This window comes from Siphateles boraxobius, unplaced genomic scaffold (genome assembly GCF_051911475.1).
Source record: "Siphateles boraxobius isolate OS27281-9 unplaced genomic scaffold, OSU_SipBor_1 31, whole genome shotgun sequence".
Classification (NCBI taxonomy): domain Eukaryota; kingdom Metazoa; phylum Chordata; class Actinopteri; order Cypriniformes; family Leuciscidae; genus Siphateles; species Siphateles boraxobius.
In genome coordinates, this window is record NW_027508931.1 from 21,175,592 (window position 1) to 21,198,908 (window position 23,317).

The 23,317-nt window shown below is 40.7% G+C and overlaps 1 protein-coding gene across 1 annotated transcript; it reads left to right on the top strand.

Moving 5' to 3' along the window:
- Window positions 1-303: 303 nt before the first annotated feature.
- LOC143696995 (vomeronasal type-2 receptor 1-like) lies at window positions 304-8,453 on the top strand. Its single transcript, XM_077193954.1, has 12 exons — window positions 304-475; window positions 803-1,091; window positions 1,259-2,080; window positions 2,181-2,408; window positions 2,655-2,778; window positions 2,935-3,069; window positions 5,146-5,293; window positions 5,607-5,898; window positions 6,007-6,810; window positions 6,927-7,154; window positions 7,327-7,450; window positions 7,540-8,453. Exons 1-12 carry the CDS (start codon window positions 366-368, stop codon window positions 8,451-8,453), a joined length of 4,218 nt encoding a protein of 1,405 aa, XP_077050069.1. The 5' UTR covers window positions 304-365.
- The last annotated feature ends 14,864 nt before the right edge of the window (window positions 8,454-23,317 follow it).

A 23,317-nucleotide genomic window follows, 5' to 3' on the forward strand; every position in this document is an offset into this window, starting at 1 on the left:
ACAGTTATTTTAAATTGTAATAATATTTTAAAAGCAAGAACAGAAACGTTAAAATACTGATTCTGCTCGAAGAGAACTAAGTGATTTTTTTTGTTTTTAAGCCGTGCTCTCCATTCATGATTTGAAAATGACATGGTAGAGTTACCCAGAAGGATGTCCTCATTTCTCAAGTGACACCTCCTTCTCTATAAAAGAATATCACACTGGGTCATGCAGTGAATTCAGTAGTTGAGTTGGCCATAAAGATAAAGAAAGAAGAGATGTGGATCACTCTAAACATCTGCCTGTATCTGTCCTTTTACTATATTTCTGCTGCTTTCATCTCAGATTCCTGTCAGCTCCAGGAACGCTTCAAATTGAACGGGATGCACCAGAATGGAGACTTTATCATTGGAGGCCTGTTTGAGGTTCAGCACCTCAAAATCTTCCCAGAACTTAACTTCAGAACTGAGCCGGAACTGGCCCACTGTGAGGAGTGAGTTTGGACTGTGCAGGATGAGAACAGCTTTGCTGAAAAAAGAGTGTGAAAGAAAAGTTAAATGAGATTTAAAGAAAGGGATGACAATAGAATGATCACAGCTACTGTAACTTCTGCTCACACTCTTTTTCTAAATGGTCTGTTCCAGTATAGTTATTCCACTTAACTAATATAGTGTTGAGCGCTGAAACTGCAAACTAATTACTGTTTATCAAACTAACATTAGAAAAGCACAAGCACCCACCTTTTTTTTTTCAAAAAAAGAAAATGTATTTGTAATTTTATGATTATGATTAGTCATACAATTAATTTTGCTTTTTCCAGATTCTATATGGCAAGTTTCCAGCAGGCACTGACCATGGTTTTTGCCATAAATGAGATTAATAATAACAACCTGCTGCCTAACATCACACTTGGTTATCAGATCTATGACAACTGTTTAAGGCTTGGAGTGGCATTCCGGGCTGCCATATCACTGGTTAGTGGTACAGAGGAGTCCTTCTCAAACCTCAACTGCGCTGGCCCTCCTCCAGTGATTGGGATTGTGGGGGATCCAGGTTCAACTCAATCTATAGCAATTTCCAGTGTGCTGGGACTGTTTCGAGTTCCTATGGTAAGATATGATATGTGTTTTTATTTCTCCATTAAATATATTTGCTTCCAAATATAAATTACAAAAAAATATATAATATTGTTCTCATTTCCTTGCTTTTTACATTTAAAATTTAAAATTACCTGAGAAGCCTGATGCTTGTCTTTGTTTCTCTTGCTTTATATAAGGTTAGCTACTATGCCACCTGCTCATGTTTGAGTGACAGAAAAAAGTACCCCTCTTTCTTCAGAACTATTCCCAGTGATGTCTTCCAGGTGCAGGCAATGGTTCAGATCTTGAAGCATTTTGGATGGACCTGGGTTGGTCTTCTCTACAGTGATGATGACTATGGCATCTATGCTGCTCAGTCCTTCCAGCAGGAAATACACTGGTTTGGGGGTTGTGTGGCCTTCTCTGAGATTCTGCCTTATGATAACAACCGTAGGGATATTCAACGAATAGTAGAGGTTATTCAGACCTCCACAGCCAGGGTAGTTGTAGCATTCTCAACTGATCTGTCATCCCTGATGGATGAGTTGTTGTTGCAAAATGTTACAGGCAAGCAGTGGATTGCAAGTGAGGCTTGGACAACAACACCTGTCCTACAAACTCCACAATATTTGCCCCTACTGAGGGGCACGCTGGGCATCGCCATCCGTCGTGGACAGATTCGGGGACTTCATGACTTTCTGAAAGGTCTCCGTCCTGACAATAATCTGAAAAACAGTACAATAAAAATTTTCTGGGAGAACATGTTTAAGTGCAAGTTTGAGGTTGGAGGCAAAAATATAGTTCAAGAACAAGGGGAAAACAAATGTTCAGGTCAAGAGGATCTGAGCAGCACATATACAGCATTCACTGATGTATCAGAGCTAAGGGCCTCATATAATGTGTATAAGGCAGTTTATTCTCTAGCACATGCGCTTCATGACCTGATGCAGTGTGAGAAGTGGAGAGGACCATTCAGTAACAACAGCTGTGCCGAAATATCCAACCTGAAAACTTGGCAGGTAAGATTTAAATAAATAGTGCATACTGTATATATATATAGTAATATAAGTAATATATTTATATTTCATATTACACTTGTTCTGTCTACAAACTGTACAGGTGGTTCACTACCTACAGAAAGTGAACTTCACCACAGGCTTTGGGGATCATGTATCATTTGATGAGAATGGAGATGCTTTGGCCATCTATGATGTTATGAACTGGCACCCGAGGTCTGACGGGTCGATCGTTGTCCGCACAGTTGGTGTGGTAAATGAAGGGGCGACAACAGGGAAGGTGCTCACACTGGATGACGATGCATTATATTGGAACTTTGAGACAAAAAAGGCAATTAGCATATAGCATGTTACTTTAACTCTTGATGAAGATGTCTGAACGTTTAACAAAAATCAGTAACATTTCATTGGCTGATGAGTAACAATAAATTTGTAAATTAGTGGTTTTCAAGCTGGATTACTGGATCAACTCTATACACTGACAAATATACATGAATATGATCAAAAAAATATTCATACATATATTTTTTTAAGTACATGCAATCCCATAAATTTAAATATAATGATACCCCTGCAGCCCCCACGGTCTGTGTGCAGTGAGAGCTGTCCTCCAGGAACAAGACGAATCAGGAGGAAGGGTCTTCCTGTCTGCTGTTTTGACTGCCTGCCATGCGGAGATGGAGAGATTTCTAATACAACAGGTGAGGAGATTCATGTCTTTGTAGACATGAAATAAGTAATGAGTATGTAAACGTAATTATTCAATAAATGTACCTACAATTATACTGTGCTCTTTCTTTCTTTCTTTCTTTCTTTCTTTCTTTCTTTCTTTCTTTCTTTCTTTCTTTCTTTCACAGATTCACCTGAATGTTTCAGGTGTCCAGATGAGTTTTGGTCGAGTCCAGAAAATGACAATTGTATACCCAAAGAAGTGGAATTTCTATCTTATGAAGATTCGCTGGGAATTTCTCTGACAACTGCCTCCCTTTTAGGTACAAGTTTCTGTGCTCTTGTGATGGTCATCTTTGCTCTTTACCGTAACACGCCCATAGTACGCGCCAACAATTCAGAGCTCAGCTTCCTGCTCCTGGTGTCACTCAAACTGTGTTTTTTGTGTGTGCTACTGTTCATTGGCCGGCCGCAGTTGTGGACATGTCAGTTAAGACATGCTGTGTTTGGCATAAGCTTTGTCCTGTGCATCTCCAGTATCCTTGTTAAGACTATGGTGGTAATAGCTGTGTTCAAGTCCTCTCGACCAGAAGGCAAATCTGCCATAAAGTGGTTTGGTTCAGCACAGCAAAGAGGGACAGTGTTGGTCTTAATTTCTACACAGGTAGCAATATGTACAGTCTGGTTATCCACTGCATCCCCAACACCCCATAAAAACAGTCAGTATATCCGCTCTAAAATTGTCTATGAATGTGCAATTGGCTCAGTGGCTGGTTTTTCTCTACTGCTGGGATACATTGGCCTCCTTGCAGCAGTAAGTTTCCTGTTAGCCTTCAAGGCAAGGAAACTTCCAGATAATTTTAATGAAGCAAAGTTCATCACTTTCAGTATGTTGGTCTTCTGTGCTGTGTGGATTGCATTTGTTCCAGCATATGTGAGCTCACCAGGGAAATATGCAGTGGCAGTGGAGATATTTGCCATCCTGGCATCCAGTTTTGGATTATTGGTGGCCATATTTGCCCCAAAGTGCTACATAATTATTTTACACCCAGAAAGAAACACTAAAAAAGCCATCATGGAAAGACCAACCCAAAAGAAGTAGTTTTACATGCTGACCACATGAATTATTATCTGCTGTAAGATCCTGTACCAAGTCTCACTCTTCTGCTTGTACAGGCGTATTTAACATTTAGGAATTTATATCAATTTCTACCGTTGGTGTGTTTAACAGGTAACAGGTGTCTAACAGATGTATTATGTTGTTTTGGCAGTGTTTGAATTTTAGATGATTTTGTTTGGGTTTTCTCTGTCAATCTGAATTAAAATGATGTTATACACAAATATCATATGCATGTAACTATTAACTATTACCAAGGGTGATACTCATTAATACATTAATTAATAATGCATATTACATTGATATTAATACATAATAAATATATCATTTTATTTATTCCACTGTGCATTGTTAGCAAAGGTGCTGCATGTCAATACAAATATGTATGTGTTTAAGTTCTTTGTTAATTAGAACTGCTGAATTGGGATTAGGGAGTATGCAAAGCTCTTATGATAACCACAACAAGTCCAAAATGGTGTCCAATGCACGACTGCCATCTACATGATATCCTGTGTAACAGGCTGTCCATCAGAAGACACAGAAGCTACAAAACCACTGGCTGACTCAAACCAGCTCAGGTCTTCAAGCCCAGTATCATTTAACCCAATTAATCTAATCTGAAAATTATTAAATATACTGTACATGCAAATGCATTTGCTTATTTGAACAGCCCATTTGTTAAACATATTTTAACGCTATAAATACTGTATATACATTTATGATGTATGTACTGTAAAGTCCATAAGAAAAGGTCCCAAATGTACTTGAATCATTAATTGTATTGTATTTTTTTTAGAGTTAAAGGAACTGTTCTGTGTGTGTGTGTGTGTGTGTGTGTGTGTGTGTGTGTGTGTGTGTGTGTGTGTGTGTGTGTGTGTGTGTGTGTGTGTGTGTGTGTGTGTGTGTGTGTGTGTGTATGTGTGTGTGTGTGTCTGTGTGTGTGTGCGTGAGTGCGTGCGTGCGTGTGTGCGTGTGTGCATGTGTGTGTGTGTGTGTGTGTGTGTTTGATTTGACACCAGAAAAGCTAATACAAAAATTGTCCATCCTGCACTGGCATTCATCAATGATATTTCAAAAAAATAAATTAACCCACAATGACGTACTAATTCCCTGGAAGATCCATGTGACCAACTGTTCTATAGAAAAAGGGAGAACAATAATAAATTAGGGGAATGAATAGGGTGATGTGGCTTATACAGAGAATAACTGAGAGAGATGCTGATCACTCTAAACTTCTGCCTGTATCTGTCCTTTACATTTATCCCTCCTGCTTTCAACTCAGACTCCTGTCAAAGCCAGGGACACTTCAAGTTGAATGGGATGTACCAGGTTGGAAACTTTATCATTGGAGGCTTGTTTGAGATTCAGCACCTCAAAGTCTTCCCAGAACTGAGTTTCAGAATGAAGCCAGAACAGCCCAAGTGTGAGGAGTGAGTGTTGAAAGGAAAGGTTGAGAAATTATACAAACTGTAGATTGTGAAAGACCAAAGTGAGATAAAAGAAAAAAGGATGACAATAACAGGAAACGAAAATTAATTAGCTTTTTTTATTTGATTACATGCAGTATGCATTACATACCTAAATCAATTACTACATATAATGTGTATAGTGTTAAAGTAAAACTGTAATAACTCTCCAGATAAATGCAGATTATTTCATATTGATATTGAGTGTGTAAATCCAATTATTTATTTTTAAATTACATTTTACATTGTCACTGAATATACATGTGTTTATTTCTAGATTTTATATGTCAAGTTTCCAGCAGGCACAGACCATGGTTTTCGCTATAGATGAGATAAACAAGAATCCAAATTTGCTGCCTAACATCACTCTTGGCTACCATCTTTATGACAACTGTTTGAAGCTTGTAGTAGCATTCAGGGCTACTACAACTCTTATTAGTGGGACACAGGAGACATTTTCAAACCTCAATTGCACTGGCTCACCACCAGTAATTGCTATTATTGGGGATCCTGGGTCAACTCACTCTATTGCAGTTTCTAGTGTATTGGGTCTGTTTCGTGTTCCTATGGTAAGAAATGATATGAATATAATAATAATGATAACATACTAATGAAATTCTTTATTTGTCTTCTAGCCACCCTAACCCTTCTGCTGCCTTTCTGTCTTTCCTAATTAGATTAGCTACTACGCCACCTGCTCCTGTTTGAGTGACAGGAAAAAGTACCCCTCTTTCTTCAGAACTATTCCCAGTGATGCCTTCCAGGTGCGGGCTATGGTACAGATCTTAAAATATTTTGGATGGACCTGGGTTGGTGTCCTCTATAGTGACGATGACTATGGCATCTACGCTGCTCAGTCCTTCCAGCAGGAAATGCAGCGGTTTGGAAGTTGTGTGGCTTTTTCTGAAATAATGCCTTATGATAATCACAGGAACATTCAGCGCATTGTGGCAGTGATTAAGGCCTCTACAGCCAGAGTAGTGGTGGCATTTTCAACTGATCTGTTACCCCTGATGGATGAGTTGTTACTGCAAAATGTGACAGGCAGGCAGTGGATTGCAAGTGAGGCTTGGAGTATCTCACCTGTCCTCCACCTTTCACGTTTTGTACCCCTTATTGGAGGCACGCTGGGCATTGCCATCCGTCGAGGAGAGATTAAGGGACTTCAAGAATTTCTGCTATGCCTTCATCCTGACAGTGATCCAAGAAATAATATGGTGAGAATCTTCTGGGAGAACATGTTTGGATGCAAATTTGAGAATGGAAGCAAAGATGGAGGAAAAATGTGTACAGTCCAAGAAGATCTGAACAGCACAGTTAATGAATATAATGATATATCAGAGCTGAGGGCCTCTTATAATGTGTATAAGGCAGTTTATGCCCTGGCACATGCTCTTCATGACCTGATACAGTGTGATGAAGGAAGAGGACCATTCAGTGATAACAGCTGTGCAGACATAACCAACCTACAGCCGTGGCAGGTAAAACCACAGTAATAGGGCCCACAGCTTACTGTGCTACAAAGTCTCATACATTACATGCTAAATGGAAGAAAAGACACACATTTGAGCAATATTTGTTTTTATAACCTGTGCAGATGGTTCACTACATACAGAAAGTGAACTTCACCACAGGCTTTGGGGATCATGTGTCATTTGATGAGAATGGAGATGCTTTGGCCATATATGATGTGATGAACTGGCACCCAAGTTCTGATGGGTCGATTGTTGTTCGCACAGTTGGTGTGGTAGATGAAGGGGCGACAACAGGGAAGGTGCTCACACTGGTGGAGGATGCAATATACTGGAACTTTGAGACAAAAAAAGTGACTACCATTTAAAATTAATGCTATCCTTTTCACAGATGTGTCGTCTTAATACTGTACAAAGCTAAGATAAGACAAATTAGAACAAATAAATGAAAAGTTATTTATTATGCATCAGAGATAGTCACAAACATACAAACCCATGAGTGATAACAGATGATGTCTATTTCAGCCACCACGGTCTGTGTGCAGTGAGAGCTGCCCCCCAGGAACCAGACGAGCAACAAGAAAGGGCCTTCCTGTCTGCTGTTTTGACTGCCTGCCATGTGCAGATGGAGAGATTTCCAATACATCAAGTGATGAGTGATATTCAAAAAGCAATATGTATGTTTTGTGCAGAAGTCTACAAATGTTACACAAATCTTTTTCTATACATTTCTCACAGATTCTAATGAATGCACAGTGTGTCCAAATGAATTCTGGTCCAGTCCAGAAAATAATCGCTGCATTCCCAAAGCAGTTGAATTTCTGTCCTATGAGGATCATCTGGGCATCTCTCTGACCACAGCATCTCTGCTTGGCACCTGCTTCTGCGCTCTTATGATGGTCATATTTACTCATTATCGTAACACTCCTGTAGTACGTGCTAACAATTCAGAGCTCAGCTTCTTGCTGCTGTTGTCACTCAAACTGTGTTTCCTGTGTGTGTTGCTGTTCATTGGCCAGCCACAATTGTGGACATGCCAATTAAGACATGCCATGTTTGGTATCAGTTTTGTCCTGTGTGTCTCCAGCATCCTGGTCAAGACTATGGTGGTAATAGCAGTCTTCAAGTCATCTCGAGCTGAGGGTAATAGTGCTATGAAATGGTTTGGAGTAGTTCAACAAAGAGGCACTGTGGTGGTCCTCACTGCAGTCCAAGTTGTGATATGTGCAGTCTGGCTCTCAACTGCCTCTCCAACACCCCATAAAAACAACCAGTATATCCGCTCTAAAATAGTATATGAATGTGCTATTGGCTCAGTGACTGGGTTTGCCATTCTGCTGGGTTACATTGGACTTCTGGCTGCAGTAAGCTTTCTGTTAGCTTTTCTAGCAAGGAATCTTCCTGATAACTTTAATGAAGCTAAATTTATTACCTTCAGTATGCTGATCTTCTGTGCTGTTTGGATTGCGTTTATCCCAGCATATGTGAGCTCACCAGGGAAATATGCCGTTGCTGTGGAGATATTTGCAATTTTAGCTTCTAGTTTTGGATTACTGGGGGCCATATTTGCTCCAAAGTGCTACATAATTATATTACATCCAGAGAGAAACACTAAAAAAGCCATCATGGGAAGAACAGGCAAAAATAAATAATTTTACATACTGACTGTAAAATTTTCTTACATTGGTATTTCTGCCTTTGAATGTCCAGCGTGCAGGATCTTTAATAGTCAGATATCCACCATTATCCGATTAAACACTGTCTGTTTCTCGATCTATTACTTTGTATGTTAACTAATATAAAATTGCAATACTATTGATTACAATACCAAATGCTTCATATCCATATTTAAGAAAAATGTGTGAAATGTGACTTGTGAAGAGATGATCCATGATCATCTCTTAATTAATAATAAATAAGAAGGCTATAAAGAAAAAAATGCAGATTTAAAGCAACCATTGCTCACAAGCCAGTATTTCACTATAGGAAATGCTTTACTGATGTCTTATTTCAAAATAATAATCCAACATAATAACACAATAATTATAATTAGGGACAAAACAGTCACCACGTATAGTGGCTTCTGTCTTTGCCTTATGACATCTCTGACGCCTACTGAGTAATTCAGAAAACAGTGGTGACACATGATTCTTTAGACATTTCTTCAGTCCTGGATGGGCAATGCCCACTCTGTTAACCACAAGAGAATTAGGCAGGCCTTTATGATGGACCACAGTCAAGTAAAGAATTAAAGTGCCCCTATTTTGCTATTTTATAGTTTTCTAATGTTGTTTTGGAGTCTCCTAAAACAGGTTTACATGCATCAAATGTCAAAAAACTGTTTAATTTTCTCATAATATACATTTGCACATCACCACATTTTCAATGATTCTCAAACGACTCATCAGATGAATCAATATCTCTAAGTCCCTCCTTTCCGCGAGCTACTCTGCTCTGATTGGCCAGACAGCTCAGTCTGTTGTGATTGGGCACCGTGCACAGCGCACGTCAAAAACAAAAAAGCCCATTGCCATAACAACGTCAGCTCTGCTTGTCCTGAGGCTTCCTACACAGTAAACTCATGTGTAAGCTAGTAAACACAGTAACGAACAATGACGTTGATTTTACCATATAAATCCGAGCGCAAATCTGAAGAGGAAACATTGGAAGAACTATTCATTCAACCCGAACCTCCATCGAAAAGACGACTCGAGCAGGACGTTTCTTAGTGATACACTACTCAGTTTGAGGTAGCCTACATTATGCAACTGTAATTCCTTACCATCAACATTAACAAGGACATGTCCATCAATAAACAAATTATTTTACTTTACTACATATTTATTTACAGAGTAACTTATTTTTCTAATTTATTGCAGTGAACATGTGGAAACGTCTCGGGTTACGACTGTAACCCTCATTCCCTGAGAAGGGAACACGACCCTGCGTCAAGAATCGACACATTGGGGAATTTCTTCGGCATGAAGTGTCTGAAGTCAACTATTCAATCTTGATTGGCGTAGCGTTATCACGTCCATCATAAGTTATCACGTCCAAAATAAGTTGCATGCGACGGCGATGTGGAAGCTATAAAAGGACGCCGGATCATAACAGCGTCAGCTTCTGATTGGTCGAAGCAAGTCGTTCTCAGGAGCGCGAAAAGTGTGGCCGAGGGACGCAGTGTCTCATTCCCTTCTCAGGGAACGAGGGTTACAGTCATAACCCGAGACGTTCCCCTTTGAGGGAACGAGACGCTGCATCGAGAATCGACACATTGGGGAACGAAATGTCCACTGCGCCACACTGAGAGAATACGCCCTGGTGTGAAGCTTCTGGCACACTCACGGACAATAGGAATGAGAAGGTAGTTCCCACCTAGATTGTCATAAGATTTGGTGTAAGAAGGGGAGGTCTGGAGCCAGTGGCTCAACGGACCCCATGGATGGGAACCCCAGACAGTAAAGGAATATTAGATGAGAGGTAAAGGCCAAGGCGCACATAACCAACTGTCTAATTGAAAAAAAGAGAGGGATAGCTCCTAACCCTTGATACATATCTAGATAGATTTGACTCAGCCCGAGGCCTAACATAGGGGCCTCCAAGGCTATGACCTTGACCATCCGACACATGCGATGGAGGATGGATACCTGAAGAATCATGATATTGCCTACAGGCACCTCAGTGTCAAGGCAGAAATAAGATAGAGGCGCTCCCACGTCATCACGTAAGAGGGGGCAGCACCACCGCTCTTCCAGGGAGCAGGACGAGCAGGAAGCAGACTCAAATAGATTCTTATATGATGAATACCCGAAGAATCATGATATTGCCTACAGGCACCTCGGTGCCGAGGCAGAAATAAGGTAGAGTGGCTCCCACACCATTAAGTAAGAGGGGGCAACACTCAATAGATTCTTATATATTCTCATATAGCTCATCCACAGGACATGATGAGTGCCAGGGGTAACCCGTCAGCCTGATGCCACTAGGCTGGGTGATAGGATTCATCCTCCAATCTACAGGAACATGGAGTTTTAGTGTGAATGTCCATACATGCTCATCCTCAGAAGCTTGTGGAGGTCACTGGGGCTGTCACAGAGGCCCTAAACGTGAACGGGCGATCCTGTTAGAGAACAGGATGGAACGCCAGTACTGAAGCCAGTGGACAGTATTTAACTGGGTTCAATGCCGTCCCTAACAAATATTTAGTTCCTAGTAGAGTGGGGTTCTAGAATGGATGACCTAAACACCTCGGTGGAAAGGGCACCTATTTAGGGGTTGGATCCCCTCAGGGGCCAGACCCATAGTCTCCATAACTCCGGCCGTGGATAAAATATTGTACCATCGGCCTGGGAAAGGAGATCTCTCCTAATAGGGACATGCCAGGGAGGACTCTTCAAGAGACTAATAAGGTCCGAGAACCGAATTTGGGCCGGCCAGTACGGGGCTACCAAGAGTAAGCTCACACCGTACCTCCTGACCCTTTATAGAAGCCCAGGGAGCAGAGCAATCGGGGGAAAGCGTACAAATGTGACCTTGGCCACATCTGTACTATGGCATCCAGGCCCAAAGGAGCTGGAGGCGAACAGGTCAACCTCTGCCTGGCCAAACTCTCTCCATATGAGCTCAACTACTTCAGGGTGGAGCCGCCATTCCCCGGGCCTCAGCCCCTGCCTCAACAGGATATCTGCTCCCACATTATCAACCCCAGGAATATAAATGGATGTAACAGAGAGAAATTTATCCTGGGACCACAGAAGGATCTGATGTGCCAGTCTAGAGAGAGAGCGCTATTTCAGACCTTCTTGGTGGTTGATATAAGAGACCACCGATATAATGTCTGTCCTAACATGAACATGATGACCTCTGAGGTCTGCAAGGAAGTGCCTCATGGCAAAGAATAAGGGCCAACATCTCCAAGCAATTAATGCCATGAGAGATGATGGTCCTTCCAAGCACCTCGGGTGTAACGGCCCTCCATAACCGCACCCCAGCCCGTGAGGGATGCATCTGTGGTCAAAGCCTTTCTCTGACACGGTACTCCCAGAACCGGGCCGTAAGACAGGAACCATGGTTTCTTCCACATGACGAGAGAACGAAGGCATCTGCGCGTAACTCTGATCATGCGAAAGGGGTTCCCCAATGGAGAAAACCCGTCAGGACCCTTGGTCCTGAGCCACCACTGCAAGGCCCTCATATGTAGCAGACCAAATGGAATTACGATGGAAGCTGCAGCCATGAGGCCCAAAACCCCTTGGAAGTGTTTGACAGTGATGGCCTGGCCTAACCTAATAGCCTTCATTGTGGTTAAGATAGTATTTATACGTGCAGGAGACAACTGTGCCTGCACCGTGACTGAGTCCCACTCTACTCCCAAGAACGTAGTCCTCTGAAGAGGAGTTAACCCTCTGGGGACTAAGCTCTTTTTGGTCCATTTTCTCTATTTTTACATTTGGGCTTATACACTATATGTAATGGAGATGGAACACTATGTGTTTGGTATCTATGGATTCAGAAGTCCCTAAGCTAACATAAACCCGCATGTAATATGTTTATAAAGGAAGTATGAGTGAAAATGTACAATAAACTAGAGAATTTCAAAAACGGAAATTCGATTTTTGGCATTTATTTCTGAAAATCACACATCACACAACAATAGTGAACAATTTTTGAACAAACATATATTTGTCAAAGCCTTTGCTTGACAGACATGTGTAATTGTAATATAATTGTAAATAAAATGTGTAAAGGACAATGAAAAATGTAACTTTATTTACAAATAGTCCCAGGCGTTTTTCTTAGGAATGCTTAGAGTGTGTTTTTCTTAGGAATGCTCCAGTGATTGTTCTAGAGCTTGTTCCACCGTAAATCGTTTACTGCTTGCCATCATAAAAGTGCTAAAACAATAAATAATGCTATAATTGTATGTTTATATATATATTATAATTGTTCTGTCTCTCTCTCATAAAGCCTTCTTTATACTCGATGCGTCCGTTCGCTTTCTGTCGTCTCTGCCACTCAACGCTGTTTGCGTAATAGTATACAGTACCACCCATTACAAGGCTAAAGAGTCCTCCGATTTGCTAGAATACGTCATGGTAACCTTCCTCTGATTGGGTAAGAAAAATATTCCTCCATCGGCAATTTTTCCATTGGTTGTTGCTCGTGAATCTGCCAAACAACACAGATTTCATTGGCCTTTGACGTAGTGGTATTGCACAACAAGGAAGTTTGTATACAAGCCGGGTAAGTTTGTTACCACTGTTTTCAGCGGAATCTAAGGAAGAAGGCAAAAAGATTGCACCTCTCTATCATTAATAGTTTTTAAGATAATTACACATTTGTAAAAGTATGCCATTTTGGGCGGTACCGCCCAATCCGTCCCCAGAGGGTTAAGGAACTTTTCTTCACATTGAGTCTCAACCCCAAGCACCTCAGGTGTCGTAAAACAGCATCTCGATGTTGAGTCACCAGTTCTTCTGACTGAGCCAGAATGAGCCAGTCATCAATAAAATTTAGGATACGGATCCCCTGAAGTCTCAATCGAGCAAGGGCAGCATCCATACATCTAGTATAGGTGCGAGGAGATAAGGCTAGGCCGAAAGGAAGAACCCTGTCTTGATAAGCTTTACCCCCAAAAGCGAATCTAAGGAACCTCCTATGATGTGGGATGATGGAAATATGAAAATAAGCATCCTTAAGATCTATCGGCAGATCTATAATGGGACGCAGCCCACCATCCTTTTAAGGAACTATGAAGTAACGGCTGTAGAACCCGGACCCCCTCTGGTAAGGGGGTTCACATATTCTATGGCCTCCTTGGCTAAGAGGGACTGGACTTCTTGTTCCATCACCTGATCCTGGTCAGGAGATACCAGTGTATGAGTAACACCACTAAATTTAGGTGGTCTATACTGGAACTGGATTCTATATCCTTTCTCAACTGTATTCAGAACCCACTGAGATATATTTTGAAGAAACAGCCTAGTAACAGGCCTCAGAAGTGTAGCGTGACATACAACAACGACTCCGTGACAAACACTAAAACAGACAGGGTACATATACACACAGAACTAAACAATGTATAACATGGAACAGCTGGGTACAATGATGAGGGGGAACAGCTGAGTGCAATGAACAGTGATTGGTACAGACAAGGATTGTGGGGAATGCAGTTCCACAGTGAATGGTGACAGTATGGGGAAGAGACCTCTAGTGGACACCCGGGGAAACACAAACCAGACACTGTGACAGACTGGGTCTGCAGGAAGCGCTCATTCATTTTATTTTTCTTAGTCGCTTCCTGCTTATTAAATGGCCATTCAACATTTAATTTAGCCACTGCCCTGGTTACAACCTCCAGCAACTCCTCAATAACGGGAATATGGCGAACCTGTGTTGAGAATATCTAAATCCTCGGAGCCAGATAAATCAAACACCGGTTCTTTAACACGGTCGGAAGAAGCCGCAGCCGGCTTCCGAACCGTGCACGAGACCAGTGGAGCTGGTAAATAAACACTGAGAAAGGGTCACAACTGTCTCAGTATTATATGCCAGCCCCACGTGCAAATCCCATGCATACAAGCGGCACGCTGCCTCGACAGCCGCGACACCTGATGCACTGGAAACGCGAGCCTGATCTATTTGATTGAACAGGCTCAAATGGGAGCGGAGCTCTTTCATATAAAAAAACAGTTTGCACTGACAGCGCCCTCGAGCGCTGCTTGTGCATGCTCTGCTCCCAGACAAACTACACTGAGTAAGTGTGTCAGCCTCGCTTATATAACGCGGGCAAGGGGACGCACACTGACTGAATAGTTTCTCCTTATTGTTCGCCATAATATATATATATATATATATATATATATATATATATATATATATCAGAGTGACAGACAACACCAAATAGGACAAACAGGTTGACACAGAAGGCTTGCTGAAGACCAGAAGCGGACGCTGTTATGATCCGGCGTCCTTTTACAGCTTCCGCATCGCCGTCACATGCAACGTCACAAGTGATTACGCTACGTGATTACGTGATTACGCTACGCCAATCAAGATTGAATAGTTGACTTCAGGCGCTTCATGCAAAGTATTTCAGTAAGACAGTAATAATGTAACTCACAACCAGTTGGCAGGAGACCTACACAATATAAAACTCAAAACTAAGTATTTTGAACACCATCTTTCAAGAGCAAGCGGTTTGCGAATCCTGCATTGAACTCCGAGATTTGAGAAACAGTCGTCAGTAAAATAGGGAACACAGCAAGGGAACACAGCAAAAGTTTAGGATTATACTGCTGTGACATTGTGGTAAAGATTAATTTTGACCACTGATTCTTCACATGCTCATCCTATGGCCCTCGTCCATGATGCTATCCAGTGTCCACAGTATTTTTCTCAGAAAAAATGGTTTGAGGTTCAAGTTTTCCCTGGTGTCTCCGCGTGTAATAAGTTGGCAGGCAATATGCAAATGTTTCGTCTTGACGTCACGACAAAACGGCTTATGACTCGTTTGGAAAACGATTCATTTCATTGACTCAGAGTCGACTCTTACTTTTGAAAGACAATAACTTTATATACGGTGCACTTTCAGATTTAAAAATTTTGCAGGATTTTTTCATTCACCTAGAGCTATGTTACACACTACATGAGAGGTCATTTTCAAAAATCCATAATAGGGGCCCTTTAAATACTTAAGACTACTTAAAGACTAATAGGACTTGTTTCATGAATATAAATAAAAATTCACAAAATGTGACTCACAAATTAATTGACATTCGCAAAACAAGATTCACAGATGCAAAATGTGATTTATAAAAACACTAGGGTTTTCATATATATTTTTTTTAACAATGAAAGCACAAATATAATTGAGGTAATTTGCAATATTAAAACCCTTAATCAGTGTTCAAAAAGGATAACGCTTAATGTGTTTGGGGTCTGATAGACCCCAAACTTTTAAAGAGCGATTGCATAAGGAAATATAATTTTTTTATATGGAAAACTATATATCACTTTTTTATTTACTTCTTATCTATACATTTATGCTGTGTTTTTGTGGAAATTGGGAAGTTGTTTACCTATTTACTGCACAATTACTTAAAAATCTATTAGTTTACATCAAAACATTATTGAATGTTTTGCATTTATTTATTATTTAATCTTCATTGTCACGTATCACCACTGATTTATATAAATGACTGGACTGCTCATGACGTCATTAAAAATGAAGCCACCGTACCGCCATATTGGTATTCCCTCACATTCCATTTAACTAATAGGAAATCTGAAATCTAAAATCTGATTTTTATGAAAAAGCATTACCTAACAAGTAGGCCCTTTTATATCTGAAGTCTCCCATACATTCTTACAATGCAAACGTTCTAAATATTTAAGTGGTTATTTGTTTAAAGTCTGGAAATCCGCCTGCTTATTAAAAGTTATGTTCATCTTCATAACAGTAGCGAATATCAGATCAGCTGATAGGCGAGACACCTGAGCAAGAATTGCAAACATTTTTTGTATTACAAGTTTCCTGAAATGTTTTGTTAAATATGCAAATGAGGCAACATCAAATTAAATATGCAATTATTTGCATACAATTCAATAACACAAATATGAACATTGGATACAGTCAGGTTAATTTTTTTTGTTTTTGACATATCGTGAGCTTAGAATTATAAAGTTCTATCTCCACTTTTGGTCGAAATTGAGTTTTTGACATAATCTGATCCATTAGGTGTTTATTAATGCCTGTGTGATGTTATTTTTATTAAAAAAAAAAATATTTTGTTAGTAGTTATTAATAAAATAAAAAGGTTCCATCTCACAAAACATAAACCGAGTTGGGATTATAAGGTTCTATCTCTAGTAGATTCAATATCCAATCAAAACCCTGAATGAACACGGACGGACCAATCAAAACCCACCTCTTAGCTCAGTAGCCTGGACACAGAGCTAAGGACTGGACATTTGAAGCCGGCGATGGCACCCAAAAGACGCAAATGTACAGACGCCAGCACTAGAAGAAATCGGTAAGTTGAAGCACATATCATTAGCTAGCTAATGTAAACCAGCTTGTTTGCCAAGGTTTGTTTGCGAATGTTAGTATTAACTTGCTCGAGAACGTTAGCATTAGCATTAGCTTACTAGCTCACCAACGGCTCACTTACAGTTTTGCACCTGTAAATCTATGTATGTGACAAATAAACATCCTTGTATCCTTGTAGATGGGCAACTGCAGCTTAGCTAACATAACACCAATTTCTAACTGTACTCCCCTTCCATAAATGCAAGCTCCTAGCTTTTTAAGCTTGCTAGATTATTGGTGTCTTGATAAAAGTTGCCCCATTTATATCAGGATAATAATACTTTTTTTTTTTACAGAAATGATGCTAGTGGTGAAAGTCCTCCAAAGGTGGGCGCGGCAAAGAGGACAGCAGATTCTAGTGGTTGGTACTTATATAGATGGGTGGAATTTCTATTTACCGTGGCTTTGTTTGTACAATACCCAAACTATGTTCTCAGTGTCATAAAACAAAATAATAAACTGACACATTATTATAATATTGGATCATGTAATAATAAAGAATATTTAGCTTCTCTTGGCTACTGCTGGGGTTATTTTATTGCAGGTTTGATGGGCAGTGAATGCTCGAGTTGCACAGATGTTTTTAGACACTACTATGTAGGCAAACATACACTAAGAAGTACATTAATCTCTAGGCCTATTTGAATGTTTATCCTGTTTAGTCTTTGTAAGGAAAATGATGGTAGTAGTCCTGGACAGTGCCTCAGTGGGTTCCATTGTCTAATATTTATCTATGTTAAGTAGGGCTGCACGATTATGACAATCTTGTTATGAACCACCACAATCATTAAAAAATATACAAAATAACCAATAAGTGGCATTTTGGGGTTATGGAAACAACAATTAGACTACCATGGTGATACACAATACTTAAGAATCGTTAAAGAAACATGGAAACTGCTCCTGATAAATAGAATGAACATCATACCTGCATGCAAAACATGTGACGTACCAATAACGTGATTTATTGGTATTGTACTATTATTTCGTGACTTACAAATTTACGACGTTGCATGCTCGTAATTCTTTTGCGCTTTAGTGAAGTGATACAGCACGCATCGGCACATTTGCCATGCAATTAAAGATTCCATCCTACGGGCACAGTATGACTGACAGGACATGAAATTTCTTTTTTCTGAGGTGAGAGATTTTTTATTTTGTAACAAGTTATGAAAATAACGATAAAATAATGACACTGACAACATCTCATTTGACCGCAACTGAATCTGGACAAAGCGTTTTGTTTTTTTTTTATTAAAAATGTTACGACGTTGCATGTAGTTTCCTTCACGCTTTATATATAGTGAAGCGCTTTGCGATAAAGCGCGATCCGCCCCATTTGTGCGTGTAATTGAAATGTGCGCGCTACTGCAGTATAGAGGCTGACAGAAGAGGAAAAGTCCGTTTTTCTGAGGTGAGATTTTTTATTTTAGCGTAGGCCTACACTTATGTCTCTGGTAGTTCATATTGTGCTGGGTTCTCTGAAGAAGTCGTGATTCGCCTCTCACAACATAACATGCTCTAAACACACCACCCAAAATAATGTAAGTGGCTTTAATCGCGGGTTTGAACGATTACGTAATCGTGGCATCCATAATCGTAATCGCGATTAGAAATTTGATTAATTGTGCAGCCCTAATGTTAAGCCAGTACCAGTTAAGCCATGCAGATTGTCCTGGTATAGATGATAGTATTCTACAAAATGTATGTCTCACAATTAGTTACTTTCCTGTAAATTATATTATGATGCTCAGCTGTATTACTTTTTGTAGCCATGCCAGGAGAGGCAGAGACACCCAGAGCAGCAGTGAGAGGGACAGTAGCAGAGACACCCAGAGCAGCAGTGAGAGGGACAGTAGCAGAGACACCCAGGGCCAGGGCAGCAGATACACCAGCAGTAGGGTTACAGCAGAGACCAGAGCAAGGGATGAGTCGGAAAAGGGTTAGCACTCCATCATCATGGAAGTCAGTATGCAGAAAGAGGCTTTATCAAGAGGGTAAAGAACCAGCCAAACAGATAAAAACATTTAAGGACTGCACCGTGTCCTGTGAATTTAACTGTGCCAGGAAAATCACTTATGGTGAGAGGGAGAGGTGTTTTGAAGGGTACTACAGGCTGAATCAGGACAGGAAATATGACTACATTATGATGATAACTAAGTGCCATGTCAAAGAGAGACAACGTGGTGCTGGCGGCAACTCACGTCGCACACACTCATTCAAATATTTTCATGATATAGGAGAGGGACAGAAAGTCAGAGTATGCAAGCCTTTTTTTCTAGGTACTCTTTCAAGAAGTCAGAAAACAGTGTATAATGTACACCAAAAGAAATGCCAGACTAGCATACCAAAGTCAGATGCACGGGGAAAGCATCCTAAAAAACACATAGATGAGGACAAAAAAGAGAAGGTGCTGGAGCACATTAGGTCTTTCCCTGTCGTCGAGTCACACTACTGTCGTGCCCGCACCCAAAAGCAATATCTGGAGCCAACTCTAAATGTGGCAAAGGTTTATGATCTCTATAAAATCAAATGTGCTGTACATGAAACACCAGTGAAAATGTCTTACTATAGATTTATATTTAATCTATATCTATATTTACTATAGATTTATATTTAACACAGTTTAATCTTGGTTTTCATGTCCCCAAATCAGACAGGTGTGACGAATGTGAGGCACATGAAGCAGCACAAAAACAGGGGTTGTTAAACCAGCACCAAGAGCGTGCACACAATAAACATGTATATGAAAAAAATGCCGAGCGCCAAAGAGATAGAGATGATAAACAGCACCTTACGGTCTGTTTTGATTTAGAAAATGTCATCTCATGTCCACGAGCTGAGGTTAGTTCATTCTTTTATAAAAGGAAGATGAATCTATATAATATGACTGCCCACAGCTCACTTACTAAGAAAGGGTATTGTGCTGTGTGGACGGAGGCCATGTCAGATAGAGGAGGGAATGACATGGCAAGTGCCATAGTCAAAATCCTTGAAAGAGTTGTTCAAGACCATCCTGAGGTAACTGAGATAGTCACATGGAGTGACAGCTGTGTGCCACAAAATAGAAATTCCATTATGTCTTTTGCAATCATTGAGTTCTTGTCAAGAAATACCAAAATCCAAAAGATCACAATGAAATATTCTACGCCTGGCCACTCGGCGGTCCAAGAAGTAGACAACATGCATAGCAACATCGAAAAGGCAATGGCAAGCTCAGAGTTTTACAGCCCACTGTCGTTCTTGCGTGTCCTTCTGAGAGCGAACAGAACTAATCCTTACACTGTCATCCAGATGAAAGATACAGATTTCAAAGACTTTTAGTCATGTTCATAACTTTTCCAGTACAAGCAGGTACCATTCGCTTCAGTGGCCCAAATAACATTTTCTCAAAATCTGTTCAGTGTGAAGTACAGTACCTCCCATGCTCAGCCTCCTATACAGGTGGATATTAGGGGCTCAAATGCCAAAACTAGGGCTAACATGCCAACGTCTCTCTTGCTGCCCAAGCCAAAGTTGCTCACCAAAAAAAGCACAATTGCAGAGGCAAAGAAGTCAGACCTTTTATCCATGTTCAAGTACATGCCTGCCGTTGACAAAGCATACTACAAGACAGTATTTAGAAAGTAATAATCTAGATAGTAGGTCGGAAAGAGTCATGACAACATAAATTACATAACATGAAGTACATCATACATAACAAAACAGACATACAGAATAATAATAAATAAATAATAATAATATAATATAATAATAAATAAATAATAAAAGTGTCTCATAGTTTTACACTAGGTTATAAAATAAATGAACAATGTGTTTTTAAAACGTTTTTACTGATGTTTAGTAACAGTGTGTGTGTGTGTGTGTGTGTGTGTGTGTGTGTGTGTGTGTGTGTGTGTGTGTGTGTGTGTGTGTGTGTGTGTGTGTGTGTGTGTGTGTGTGTGTGTGTGTGTGTGTGGGGTGGGGGGACGTGGGGATGGAGAAAAGGGGATGTCCAGGGTGGAGGATTTAAAAAATAATCTAATGTATTACAACAATACATTATTGATTAGAAGTGTGTTTAGAATGTTTTTAATTAAATGAACGTCTTTTTAAAATGTTTCAGAGCACAGGGTGGAAAGGGATGAAAACATAACTTTCATGATGTTGCGATATTTTGTGTGTTAATCTACTAAATGAAACGTTTTTAATGTAAGATGCTTCCTAAATGTTTTTACAATACAGAGGAGTGGGGTGTAGTATTGTGTAATTATTCCATGTCCATGTTCTTTGAAAATAAAAATATTTTTTTTCTTACAAACTTGCTTGGCTTTGATACTATACTATTATATTATAGTATATACTACAAGCTGTGTGCTTGTATTATAAATATATAAATTGATTAAAATCAATGGTTATATACATTTATTCTTTGAAATGTGGGGTTTTATTTGTAAAAGTGGAGATATAACCTTATAATTCCAAACAGAATCAGAGCTCTCAGACTTATAAGGTTCTATCTCCATTTGGGTCATCTTAAAAAATCCCATTTCCAAATGTGCCAGGATTTTTATATTTTATACTCAAAGTACCTGTAGGGTGATGGTCTTGTTGAGCTATGATAGAAGATTATACTACATAACAGTTTTGCCAGCTGGGATGTAAAACTTTGATGCTCAATATCTCAGAACTACCCTAAACGGAGATAGAACCTTACAATTCTAAGCTCACGATATTACAGTCAAAGGTTTTTACAGAGGGGATTTTGGATTTCTCTTTTTATCACTGCATAAATCAGAAAATACTGTCAACAGCCAGAAAAAAAGTGTTCACAGTTTTTCTAGGAATAAAATTTTATAAATGGCATAAAATCAGGCAAATTGTATATGAACATACCCCTCTGTAAAAACCTTCAGAATGTAGGTAGGTAATAAAACTGTTAAGTTTGGTGTATGTTAGTGCTGCTGAAGTGGAGATTTAGTCCTTTTTCGCCACTAGGACTGTGATCTCCGCCCACAAGATGTGGACATTGACAGCTTTCACTGAAGTGAACTGGACACATCTGAACTTGGGGGGATGCCAGGCGAATTGAATCACATAGCCGAGCAGGGCCTCTTGCTCTTCCGCTTGCCACTGGGTTTAGTGGGGGTCTGGACGGATGGGCATCCTGCCTGCGAACGGCTCCACAGTGCTGCTTGGGTGGAGGCTTCTGCTGATGCTGCACTGGAGTGCAGTCCAGTGGGGGCAGTCGCAGGAGGGTACCTTCGGCAACGAGCAGGCGTGGGGGCTGCCACCAGCAGTCAGATGGAGGCAGCAGCTGTCCGCCGGGGGAGGATATGTTTCTGTTCCTGGACGACTAGCGTGGACATTGCACGATCCAGAAGCCGTGCCGTGACCTTCATCGCACAAAGCACAAGGTCTGTTGCAGTACAAAGTTCTTGTACAACTTCTGTCCCATGACCATCCTCGTGCAGCTCTTTTAGTGCTTTGGCCTGGTAGACCTGAGGCAACGCCATGGCTTGCAAGGCAGAGGCGGCCTCTCCACATGCTCCTTAAGTCTTGCCCGTTAAGTCGGACGTGTACTTACAGTGGGAGACACGGGTTACCCACAGCTGCATCGCAACAGACCGCTCCACTGGGGGGATCCCCATATAACCCTTGGCCACCCCAACATTGAGGTTAGTGAGGTGGGAGGTACTAGGCCGGTTTCTTGCAGTAAAAGGTTCCGTCCATGACCTAGTAAGCTCGTCATGCACTTCCGGGAAGAAAGGCACCGGGCGGGACGCTGAGAACCAGCGCGAGCCGCCCCGAGAAATCAATCATTCAGCCCTGAGGGTTCGGGACACAGTGAAGGATTCCACATGAGCCCAACAATCTCAGCGGCTTGGGAAACCTTAGCCAACAGATAACTCTGGCAACGCAGCCGAATCTTCATCCCCAGAAAATCCAGGCTCAACCTACGATGCAACGATCAACGTCTGATCATCGGGTGGAGCCCCGAAGCCTTCGGCTGATATACGTCATTTAGACGGTCCAGCGCGTTCCTCTGGCAGCTCATCTTGCTGTGGTGTACTGGAGGGGAGAGGGGCCCACGGAGGTTGGTTCCTCGGGGGGGAAGCCCTCACCGTAATCTCCAGGCCACCCATGGGATGCCCCAAAGTAACCCTCTCTGGTTTTTAGAGTGTGACCGACTGAGAGGGAATTCATTTTAATGAAAACTGCCTTTGAAAATATGCACTGTAATTGAAATCTACTGATACAAATAGATAAATTGCTATAAAAGATACACTTAAAAGTGTATTTAGGATGTTTTCTTTCCACTAGTCTTACTTTATTAGTCTTACTAGTCTTACTAGTCTTAAAAAATACTTTATGAAAATAAAAAAAGCCCAAAATCTCAGAATTGACAAATGCATGAATAAATAGTGCTTTTGCCTGTTGTGTCTG